Source organism: Caloenas nicobarica, chromosome 32 (assembly GCF_036013445.1).
Source record: "Caloenas nicobarica isolate bCalNic1 chromosome 32, bCalNic1.hap1, whole genome shotgun sequence".
In the NCBI taxonomy this organism is placed as follows: domain Eukaryota; kingdom Metazoa; phylum Chordata; class Aves; order Columbiformes; family Columbidae; genus Caloenas; species Caloenas nicobarica.
The window spans coordinates 3,110,627-3,121,990 of record NC_088276.1 but is presented as its reverse complement, the minus strand read 5'-3'; the positions used below and the strand labels follow the sequence as shown (position 1 = coordinate 3,121,990).

General features: G+C 53.7%; 1 protein-coding gene across 1 annotated transcript; it reads right to left on the bottom strand.

Moving 5' to 3' along the window:
- Positions 1-316: 316 nt before the first annotated feature.
- On the bottom strand, positions 317-4,608 carry LOC136000315 (SUN domain-containing protein 3-like). The gene is made up of 7 exons (XM_065654093.1): positions 4,554-4,608; positions 3,911-4,086; positions 3,215-3,299; positions 2,711-2,826; positions 1,782-1,949; positions 1,171-1,263; positions 317-472 (listed from the first exon to the last, which is right to left on the bottom strand). Exons 1-7 carry the CDS (start codon positions 4,606-4,608, stop codon positions 317-319), a joined length of 849 nt encoding a protein of 282 aa, XP_065510165.1.
- Positions 4,609-11,364: the final 6,756 nt, after the last annotated feature.

The window sequence follows — 11,364 nt, the reverse complement described above, 5'->3', positions numbered from 1 at the left end:
GGGTAGCAACAGATGGTTCCATTCAGTTGATCCTTAGTTGCTTCCTGCACAGGAAAACTGTCCATTAATTTAATCTTTGGTGTACAGGCAGGGCCTTGCTGATGTTCCTGTGTAGGCAACAAGAATGTGGATGTCAGGCTTTCTGCAGATTTGTGACTGAGTTTTCCTGTTTTCTCTAATAAGCAAAATCTTGCTGTGTACTCCTGAAGTCTCCCATAAGCTGGTGGGTTTAGAGAAGGACAGGGAGCTCCAGTTAGCTCAGGGAGGACCAGTCAACATCACGGGCACAGCAGACCGGAACTCGACTTGGTGAAAACTATTGGAATTTATTGACAACTGAAACTGGCACCTCTCCCCCGTCTTTGGGTGGATCACCATGCACCCTGAACCGATACAGGCAGGTGTGGTCCGGGTGGCCCCAGTTGCTCAGCACTTGCAGCCTGATGTAATTCATGAACCCAGGGAGCTTGTTCTGAAATGACAAGAAGAAATGAGTCGCCTTTTCCTCTCTGGCACGTGAGCACTGACAGAGTAGTGCCGCAGCGATGGCTTTGTTCAACAGCTTCCTTCCTGCTGCCCTGCCAGGGCTTTTGATCTGTCCTGGTCAAGACGTTCTATCCTGCTCTACCTCATTGGGCCATGAGAACAGCAAAAGAAGAAGCAGCGACCAGATGCCTCAGCAAATACACTGGGAAGTTCTCGCCTGCTTTGGGGCACAGGCTTCCAGAGTCAGAATACCCAGTGCTGGTGTCAGTATAATGTCTTGTTGCCTTCTCTAGGAAGTCAGGGAAACAGAATGGCCTCCCTGTCACTACTCACTGCCATCAACAACACAACCCTCAGGAAGCTCAGTATTTCTGGTCTTTAACTGGCAGAACAGCAGTCATGCACCCTACGGGATGTGCTCGCCTGTGTGCACTTGGGGTCCAGACAGTCAAGCTGATTCCGCTTTCAAATGTGGCGCTTCTAAGCACTGAAGTTTAAACCCAAAACGAAAGAGAAGACCGGCAGTCCAGGTATACGCCACCAGGAAGTTAAAGCAGAAGAAAGGCCAGCGTGGCACACGCTCAAGGACAGGGCTGCCTGTAGCTCTTTGGCAGGGAAGCCTCTCCCCATCCAACCGCATTTCTCCTCCTCTCCTACAGTTCTCCTCCCTCTTTGTCCCCATACCTTCAGCTGGAAGGTCTGACTGGGATTCAGCGGTGCCAGGAAAGTAAACTGTCCCAGGAATATTCCCTGCTCCTCGTGTTCTTCCTTGAAGCCCTACAGAAAGACAAGGGAGGAGAAAACAAGAGTGTCTGGTATCATCATGGCAAGACTGAACTTCAGTCGGTGAAGGATGGCATTATTTCATCTACGTAGTCCAAGGACAATGAGCACAAGGAAAAGACAAGAAGCTGCAGGTGGGCAGCACGCCACACTTGCCTACTCAACGAGTCCAGGCTTCCAGTCAGAAAAGGAGCACACGCTCCCAGTGAGAGGGAGAAAAACTGAGGATAACAAATGCCACTGAGATTGGAAGCCAAGAAGGTCTAGGACCATGCACTGTGCCAGCTCCTTTTCCCTGTGGCTTCTAAAGTAGCATCTTGCCCCAGAAGCTTCCTTTCGAGTGGTACATTGAATAAAAGAGGAATACAATGGAGTTGCTTCATTCCCAAGGAGCCTGTTTCTTCTGAGAGCCAGGAGAAAGCTTCAGGCCACTGGACTCTTTGACCCGTCTTCATCCCCTGCTTGGAAATGCTGTGCAAGCCCCTGCCCCCCACTCCAGAGAAATCACTTACATAGACAGCAAAGTCCTTTGGAGCTCCGGAGAGACTTTCTCCATGGAACGCTGTCTCTGAGACGTGGTCCATGGTGACTGCCCTGGGAATCACTGGCACAGACAGCTTGATGAACACGTGTCCCTGGCTTCCTGGGAAGGGCCAGCACTTTCCAGGATGGTTTTCTGGCTGAAAGGACAACAAGAAACTGTATTGACATGGAGAAGGTTGCCCTGGCTCTCATTCCTGCCATGAGCATCAGAGGATTAAGAATTCATTAGGTCAATCAATTCCGCTTTGAATGGCAGCCAGGGCCTTCAGTCAGACCTTGTGGGTATTGAACAGAGCAGCAGTTGTGCTTCTGCCGGTCCAGAGCCCTCACCAAGAACAAGCCAGGGACAGTGTGGCTGAAAGGCCCCTGCCCAGAGCAGGCGGCAGCTCCGGGCCCCCCTGGATGAACCTTTCCTGTCAGGGGAAGCCCTCGCTGCCTCTCATCCACCGCCACCTCTTTCCCCTGGCACCAGCCAGCTCTTCAGATTATGCAGGCAGGTCAGGAGCAGGGCCAGGATGGCTTGAGAGCCCAACATGGGGCCCTCCAGCAGTACAGGCTCTCAGCACCCGCTGGTGCTCACTAAGAGCACATCCCAGACCTCTGCAGGCATCTCTGCCCTTCTCCTTCCTTGCAGTGCTGACACTTTGCACAGCAACTGGGCAGACACAGACTGCAGGAGCAGCCTGGTCTGGTAGAAGCTCCCGCAGAGAACCTGGGGCACTCTGGGAGAGGGAGGAGGGAGACACTCAGCAGGGAGACACAGGAGGAGAGCAGGTCCATGCGAGAAGGAGGCAGGAAAGGAAGTTTCGAGGAGCAAAGATGGGGGGAAAGGCAACTCTGGGCAGCGTGTGTGCTTCATTCTCCTGACCTTCCTTTTACTGTTTCTTGGTGCTCCTACCTCCAGAATAAGCTCAGGGGACCTCACGTAATCCATCACCGGCAGGGAATACAATAACACCTTTGCTCTGGCCATCCGGAGGGACAGAGAAGTCCTGGAACGAATGACGGCAGCCCCTGGAAATTAAAACATGAGCACGATCATCAGGCAGTGTCAGGAGGAATATTACACTCTTGTCTTGGAAAAGGCTCCTCAGTTGTCATCCATGTCCTACGGTGGGTTCCCTCTGTCTTACTGGCACGGCCCCTCTGGGACACGTAGCAAGGTGTCATTAAACTGTCGTATGGGGCTGTGGAAAAAGACAAGAATGTGAACCAGCCTTCCTGTGCTTCCCATGGGGCCTGGCCTGCTACAGGCTCTGTCAGTGGGGGCAATTTTAGGGCACGAATTGACCCTTGACTTCTCGCCCCTTCTCTCCTGCCCCTGGGCACGTTCCAATGCCCATCTTGTCAATCTGGACAGGAAGCACTTTGGAATTGGTTTGCATGTACAATGTCACAGCACCTGCTGATTTCAGGGCATAATCAGTCATCGGGACCTGGATTTCTTCCAGCTTCTCCAGAGCTTGATTGATGATCTCCTGAACAGCCTGGAAAGGAACACAAAGGGGAGCGTCTGTTGGAAGGAAAAAGAATGGAGCAAGCAGCTCCCCTGCAAGGCCAGCCAAGGTGAATGGAGACAAGGCCCATTTCAGATGGAAGGAACACCCAAATTTCCTGGCAGCATCCCTAGTTTGCTCTTCTTTGATTGATAGGATCAGAAAGGAGGGGCTGCTCTCTCCAGTGCTCTGAATGCTGAAGCTGTGGGAAGGGGCTTTTCCTGTGGAGAGGCCCCAGGCCAGGCAGCAGAGACAGAAAAGCCTTCTGGACATGAGATAGGACCGGCTTAACTCTGGACCTCTGAGACCATTCTTTCTTTCCAATCCTCCCTTGAGGAGGACCTGAGATCTGGACGCAGAGGAAGGTACGACTCAGACAGCCATCATTCCCGTCATGGCTCTCTCTTCCCCATAAGGAAGTGTGGAGCAACAGGAAAAAGAAGCGTGGCCATGACAGCACTTGTTCCAGCAGCACCAGCCTGTTGGCTGTGACAGGAAATGCAGTAGGATATGTGCCGGAGGGAGGATAAAACCCCTGAGTAGATCCTTCTGCCTTGTGCCCTTACCCGTCCGGTAAAGCCTGGGAGCTTTGCCTGCTTCACGCCTTCCTGGAGAGCCCGCTCCACGACATCCTTTGCGCTCCAGCGCAGATGATAAAGCTGTTCCTGGAGCTTATGGAGCTGATCTGGCAGGGACAAGGTTTCACTCAGGTCTTCTCCGAAGTCTGCTGTGGTTCTCCAGAGGGTTAAGGTGCCAAGTCGTGCCGCGTAGTAAACACCTGTTGGACACACACCAGAGTTTAGAACTCGGTCTAAGGCTGGGTTATGCCTCGGGCTGCCCGCTCCCCTTTCTGTGTCTCTCCCAAGTGCCATAGTTGTCTCTCCTGTTGTTGTCTTTGACAGTGGCCATCATGACGTACAGCTCCGCAATAGATGAACGTTCCCTTCCCTGGACTGTGCTCCTTGTCCTGCAGAAGATTTTCATCCCCCTAGGGCAGGAGAGCTCAGCCAGAGATTCTCCCTCGGCTGAAGAGAACTGGCTTAGCCCTCCTGGGGAAGGCAAGTCACCCCTTCCTCACTCCCACACCCATCCCGCTTGAGCAGGGAGTGGCACAGCTCTGTCGGGGACTTTCTGCTCTTAGCTGAGCTCCTCTGGTCACAGCGCGGGAAGTGGAACAAGGTAGGATGAAGCCCTGAATACATCCCAAAGCACCATCCACAGGTCGGAGCTCTTGCAGAGACTCACCGAAAGAGAACAGTCCGAGAATCAGCACCAGGGTTGTCGCCTTCAGTGCCTTCATCTTCCTGCAGAGCAGCAAGGAGGAAAAGGATGGTGAAGCTGGCGATACCCGTGCAGATCAGCAGCAGACAGGCAGCAACAGCAGGGACTGCAGCCCTTGAGCCTGGCGTTCCTGGCGTGAGCACTGGCTTGGTTCTGCACCAGCTCGAGTCACTGCTGGGGTTGTCAACGGCTGCACCAGTAGGGGATTTGTCATGGCAGGGATTGTTTTGTTAGGGACAAAGGGCTCAAGATTGACTCTGGACTAAGAGCAAGAGCTGCAACAAGAGCTGTGGCCACACTTCCCGTCTGTGGGGCTGGAGAGGGGTTCTTTGGAAATGGAAGGGACAGAACGAACGCCTGTTTCTCCAGCCCACCATCCGATTGCAACTTGTGCTGAACCTGTTCTCCACCCTCCCAAGAGAAGGTTCAGCCTGTGCCCCTACAGTTCAACAGCTGCCAGGCAGGGGGTGTGTGTCTCCCCTCTCGCAGCATTTCTTTAGCAGCCGGGTTCTCTCTGGCCCTTCTCTTGGCGTAACTGCAGATAAATGCAGACTGGGGAAAGAGGGAGGGAGGGCTGAATGTCAATGCGTTCTGGCAAGCAATGGGCAACCAAGGAAGCACCAAAGAAACACTCTGGTGATCACACTCCCTCCGTGTGATCCAAAATGGACCTGTCCCTTATTCTGCAGAGATCAAAGGCATTTTTGGGCCTCGCCCTTGCGCTCATGAAGAGACTGAAAGCCGGCTGCTGCCTTCCACCAGCTCCAGACCGAGCTCTCAGGCTGCCCTTGGGTTCCTCTCCTGTCCACCATCCACCCACCCCAGCTGATGAGGTGGAAAACACCCCTGGGGAAAGGGGAGGAGGATTTTTGACACGTACCTGTCCAGACCTTGAACCTTCTCTGTGTGTCCCTTGGTACCTGCTGAGGTGCAGGTAACAAGCATCTTCCTTGCTCAGGAGCAAGCCAAAAACTCTGCGATCTCAGTTCCCTCAAGATCGAGAGTGACAAAGGCACAGGGGGACCCCTGGTCTTATACGCTGCTGTGCCAACTTAAGCACTGATGCTGCTTTGTGACATCAACGGCGGTGGGTGATCTCACAATGGAAGAGGCTGCGCCACGTTTGGAGGTCAAGTCCCACCTGACAGGAGCAGGTCTTGCAGTCCTCTCTGCAAGGGAAGAAATCCTTCACCACAGAAAGATGGGAAAGGTACAGGAACATGTTACTCTCAGAAAACAGACTCTGTTAACCACTCTTCTTCTTGTTTACCAAAGTTCAGACAATGTTAGAAAAGAACCACAAAAAAGTAAGATTCTTAGTCTTTTTTCATGGACCACATTAAGTTATCAGGACTCATTGAGAGGGCTTTAAACTAGATTTGAAGGGAGAGGGGGACGAAACCAGATGTGGCAGAGGCACAGCCAAGGGCGACATGCTGGCATCTGAGGATAGTGCTAATGATGCCCTTCGGTCTGCCGACCCAATGCAATCAATGGCCCAGCTGAAGTGCATCTTTACGAATGCACACAGCATGGGCAACAAACAGGAGGAGCTGGAAGCCCTTGTGAGGCAGAAAAACTATAATTTAATTGTCATCACAGAAACATGGTGGGATGACTCTCAGAACTGGAGTACTGCAATGGATGGCTATAAACTCTTCAGAAAGAACAGGTGAGGAAGGAGAGGAGGTGGGGAAGCAGTGTATGTTAGGGGGGGGTTTGATTGTCTGGAACTTGATGAGGGTGATGAAAGGATTGAGTGTCTCTGGGTAAGAATCAAGGGGAAGGGCAACAAGGTGGACATCCTAGGGGATGGTCTGTTGCAGACCACCCAACCAGGATGAACAGGCAGAAGAAATATTTTTCAGGCAGCTGGGAGAAGTCTCCCAGTCACCAGCGCTGGTTCTTATGGGGGACTTCAAGCTACCAGATGTCTGCTGGAAGTACAACCCAGCAGAGAGGAAGCAGTCTAGGAGGCTCCTGGAGTGTATGGAAGACAATTTCTGACACAGCTGGTCAGTGAGCCTACCAGGGAAGGAGCCCCACTGGACCTGTTGTTTGTAAATAGAGAAGGACTCATTGGAGGTCGCCCTGGGTGTAGTGATCATGAAATGGTTGAGTTTACTGTCCTTGGAGAAGTTAGAAGGGTGGTCAGCAGAACTGCTACTTTGGCCTTCTAGGGCAGACTTGGATCTGTTTAGGAGGCTGCTTGGCAGAGTCCCTTGGGAGGCAAACCTGAAGGACAAAGCAGTCCAGGAAGGCTGGTCTGTCTTCAAGAAGGTGATCTCAGAAGCACAGGAGCAGCTGTCCCCATGTGCCAGAAGGTGAACTGGTGGGAAAGAAGGACAGCCTGGCTGGAGAGAGAGAGACAACCAAGAGATCAGGCCCAGTCAACATGGGTTTGTGAAAGGCAGGTCCTGATTGACCAACTTGATCTCCTCCTATGACAAGGTGACCCAACTAGTAGAGAAGGGAAAGGCTGTGGATGTTGTGTACTTAGACGTCAGTAAAGCCTTTGACACCGTATCCCACAGCATCTCCTGGAGAAGCTGCAGCTCATGACCTGGATGGTGTATCTGTTATGGATAAAGAACTGGCTGGAGGGCCGGGCCCAAAGAGTTGTGGTGAACCGAGCCAAACCCAGTTGGCGGCCGGTCACAAGTGGTGTCCCTAGGGCTCAGTACTGGGGCTAGTTCTGTTTAATCTCTTTTTCAATGATCTAGATGAGGGGATCAAGTGCACCCTTAGTAAGTTTGCAGATGACACCAAGTTGGGTGGGAGTTTTGATCTGCAAGACGGTAGGAAGGCTCTACAGAGGGTTCTGGAGCTGCTTGTTCATTTGGCTGAGGGCAATTGTCTGAGGTTTAACAAGGCCAAGTGCCAGGTCCTGCACTTCGGTCACAACAATCCCCTGCAACACTACAGGTCTGGGAAAGAGTGGCTGGAAAGGTGCCTGGTGGAAAAAGACCTGGGGGTGTTGATTGACAGCAGCTGAACATGAGCCAGTGTGTGTCCAGGTGGCCAAAAAGGCCCCCAGCATCCTGGCTTGTATAAGGAATAATGTGGCCAGCAGGCCCAGGGCAGTGACCGTCCCCTGTGCTGGGCACTGGGGAGGCCAAACCTCAAATCCTGGGGTCAGTTCTGGCCCCCTCACAACAAGAGAGACCTTGAGGTGCTGGAGCGAGTTCAGACAAAGGCAACAGAGCTGGTGACGGTCTGGAGCACAAGTCTTATGAGGAGTGGTTGAGGGACCTGAGGCTGTTTAGCCTGGAAAAAAAGTGACCACCCTGTTCTCACCCCCTTGATAACACAATCAAGGAACAGACAAACCGTTGTCACATTGGGCCTGTCAGCAGCACCTTGTCATTCCTAGAGATCAGTGACACATCTGCCCAAGTACCTCAGGGGCAGCAGAGACGCCACTGACAAAACACACGTTTCCTTCCAGGTCTGTCATTCCCAGCCCTGTTTCTCTCTGGCCTTGGGGACAGCAGGGCTTGCTCACTCTCCTGTTGCCCAATTTCAGCCCTAACTTTCCATCTGCCCACCACTGTGACATTGCTCTGCTCTGAAGCCAAACCTTTGCACACATGGGAACCTGGATTCTTGATACCAACCAGATTTCCCGAGAACTATCAGAGCTTGGCCGGGTGCTACAGCTGAGGTGCCACAGCCCAACTGTGCACTGATGCCCTCAGCCAAGGGCACAGCCAGGACAAGCTGCAGCCTGTGCTGTTTGACACCCATGGAGTCACCGCCAAGGCATGGTGGGACAAGTCACACAGCTTGGGGTGCTGCACTAGGTGGGTAGAGGCTTTTCAGGAGAGACGGGCTGGAAGGATCAGCAGTGAGATTCCCTCTAAGTGAAGAAGTTGCTTGGATGTATGGAGCTCCTTTACGTGGCAAGTGACAAGATGGGTTTTCCCTTGTGAGTGAGGGCATCAATGACAAAGCCCTGGGGCTACACGGGCACATGACCATGGCCCCCAACAATCTGGTGCCACCGAAAGTGGGGCACAGCCATCTGGGAGAGGCACCAGGATAAGAAGGAGAAAGCAGCACTGCAAGACTGTGGTAGGGAAATTGGAAATTATTTCCTTTTTCTTGAATAAACTCGTGATGGAACCCTGCTACTGCTGCCGTTTTAGTGGCCTCTTTCTGGGCTCAGGAGAGTCCTGGGGGCCAGGGCCCCCCTTTTCTTTAGGGGGCACCGGGGGATCCCAGGAGAGTGGTCCCTGCCCTGGCCAGAAGTGAAGGGACTGTGGTGGCAGCAGTCCAGGGAGAGTCCAGACCAGGAGAAAATCTTGGTTTTGCCATCAGAAAGCTCTGAAGTTTGATAAGGAGAAGTGGCCAGTTCTGGGGCAGGAGAATAACCCCATCCATCAGGACAGAGCAGGACCTGACACGCTGAGCAGTGACCCTGAGAAGAAGGGCCTGGGCACTACAAGGGCCGCCACACAAGCCCGTGCTGCACGCTCACCATGACCAAGGCAGCTGCACACGGGGCTGCATGAGGAGGAGCGTGGGGACCCAGACACCTGGAGTTCTCATCCCATTCGGTTCAGCACTGGTGTGACCCCACACACACGGGTGTGTGCCAGTGTGCGCCTTCCCAGTTTGGAGAAGCAGGGAGGAACTGGAGAGTGCAGGGCTCTGCCAAGGCAGGGTTCAGGACCTTGTGCACATGGTGTGGGATGCTGAGGGACCTGGGCTGCTTTGGCCCAGCAGCGCTGGGGAGGCTGCAGCAGTGTAGGAGTAGCCTGAGAGTGCTGGAAGGGTGGTTTCAGAGATTGTGGAGGTTTTCTTCACAGTGGGAAAGAGCACGAGAAAGAAATAATGGCACACAGTGCAGCTGGGGAGGTCCAGGCTGGACATGAGCAGGAAGGAATGTGAGTGGAAGGGCAGTGCTGTGGTGGAGCAGGTCACCCAGAGGGAGTCTGCATCAGCCCAAGGCTTTGTGCTTCAAGGAACAGCTGGGGAGGATGGAGAGAGATCCGCAAAGGAAGGAAGATGCTCAGACAAGAGCAAGGTGGGCAGCAGGGGGGATGTCTCCAGCCTGCAGGGAAAGAGGTGCAGGTGATGCCACAGCATAGGACAGGCTGTCGTGGAGATGATCAAGGGATGTAAAGAGGCTGAAAGCCCCCACAAGACATGAGCTCCTTCTCCCCTTAGCTGTGGCTGTTGTCTCCACCTCTGATGCCTGTGAGGAGACACCTTGTCCTTACAGCACAGGGGCCTCATGGCCTCCTTGTCCCCAGCTAGGAACCTGGGAGGTGTGGGACCATAGTCCTGCCCTTGGCCTTGCACAGCCCCACATCACACTGTCCCAGGAACAGCCCTGGGCAATGTGGGAGGGACAGGATCTCCTTTCCCAGGGTTGGGGGTCAGGGCTTGGCCCTTTGATTAATGAAACACATCCAGTTTTACTCAGCATCAGAGAGACCTTCACCTTGCTTTTCCTGACCTGTCATTTCTGCCTCCAGTTTTCTTCTCTAACCAGACCCTGGGGTCATTTCCTCAGTAGTGTTCCTCAGTGGGACCCATTAACATTACAAGAAACTTTGGAGTTTGAATCTGACTTGGACTTCTTGACAGGTTTCTTCAACTGCCTCTCAGGGTCTGATGTTCATGGCCTCAGCAGCAAAGCCATCAGAGGGGTCATTAAAGCGCCTTGGGCTGCTCCTGTGCTGCTGAGCTGGGCTGGGCTCCTGGGACACAGGGAGCTCATGGCAAGCGGCAGCGCTGCAGAGAGACAGCTCTGCCCAGGAGCAGCTCCTCTGCAAAGCGCAGCAGGGCTGAGGGCTCTGCCTGGGGATCTCAGGGAGATGAGCAAGGCAGAGAGAGATGAAAGGTGGTCAGCATTGGGAGGATGACTGAGAGCTCGCTGGAGGAGAAATCTTTGCAGGCCTTGCTATGGTAAGTCTCTGGGTGCAGGGCAATGCAGCTGTAGCTCCTGGAGGCATCTCCTAAAGCTGGAACAGCCACAGCTTGTGGGATCCCTATGGAGGGGAACTTTGTTCAGCAATTTTGAAAATCAAAGCAGACGGTTTTGCAGCCAAGGGTGCCCAGGGCTATCCTGCAGAGCAGGGTCCCTGCACCCCAGGGCTGTGCCGGGGCAGGGACTCTGCCGCCTGCCAGGGTCAGCGCTCAGCCTGCCCGGGGAGATCCCCACGGTGCTGTGGGGAGAAGCTGTGGGTGGAAGGAGCAACCTCTGGCTGGGCAGGGTCTAGGTATGGAGTGGGTTCTGCTTGGGATGTGGCTGCTCATAGCTCCAGATCACTTTAGGACATTCCTCGGAGGCTTTTGGAAAGGCACAGCAAGACAGGGGCTCTGTGAAAAGTAAGAATCCTGTTCTATCAGTCTCGTGCTCTAGATTGTCTGTGAGGCCAATGGGACACAATAATTAACGTCTCTAGTTCAGGAGGATGCACTGAAATTCCAAATCTGTGGTTCTTAGCAGTAAATAAACCTGTGAGTATCAGAAATGGACACACCCTGGCTTCCAGACATCATCAGCATGACTTTTCCATGCTTATTATTGTTGGTCTGATGTTCTGATCAGAGCCGGCCCACACAGAGCTGCCCCTGGGCAGTGCCCGGCTGCTGGGAGGGGTCTGCAGGGCAGAGCTGAGCACACAGTGGCTGGGATGGGGTCTGTGACACTGACAGGAGGAGACCTGGGGACAGAGACACAGCTGCAGGCAGGGACAGCTCCAGGCAGCAGAGCAGGGGCTGGTCAGGAGCTCTTCTGCTCCTGCTCTGCAGGTGGCTGCTG

Excerpts from the sequence above, each read along its gene's own strand:
- LOC136000315 (XM_065654093.1), bottom strand. The coding sequence starts at position 4,608 with ATGAAGGCACTGAAGGCGACAACCCTGGTGCTGATTCTCGGACTGTTC. Across the intron at positions 1,264-1,781 it reads CAAAGGACTTTGCTGTCTAT|GGCTTCAAGGAAGAACACGA; the intron begins GTAAGTGATTTC and ends GTCTTTCTGTAG. Across the intron at positions 473-1,170 it reads GTCAGACCTTCCAGCTGAAG|AACAAGCTCCCTGGGTTCAT; the intron begins GTATGGGGACAA and ends TTGTCATTTCAG.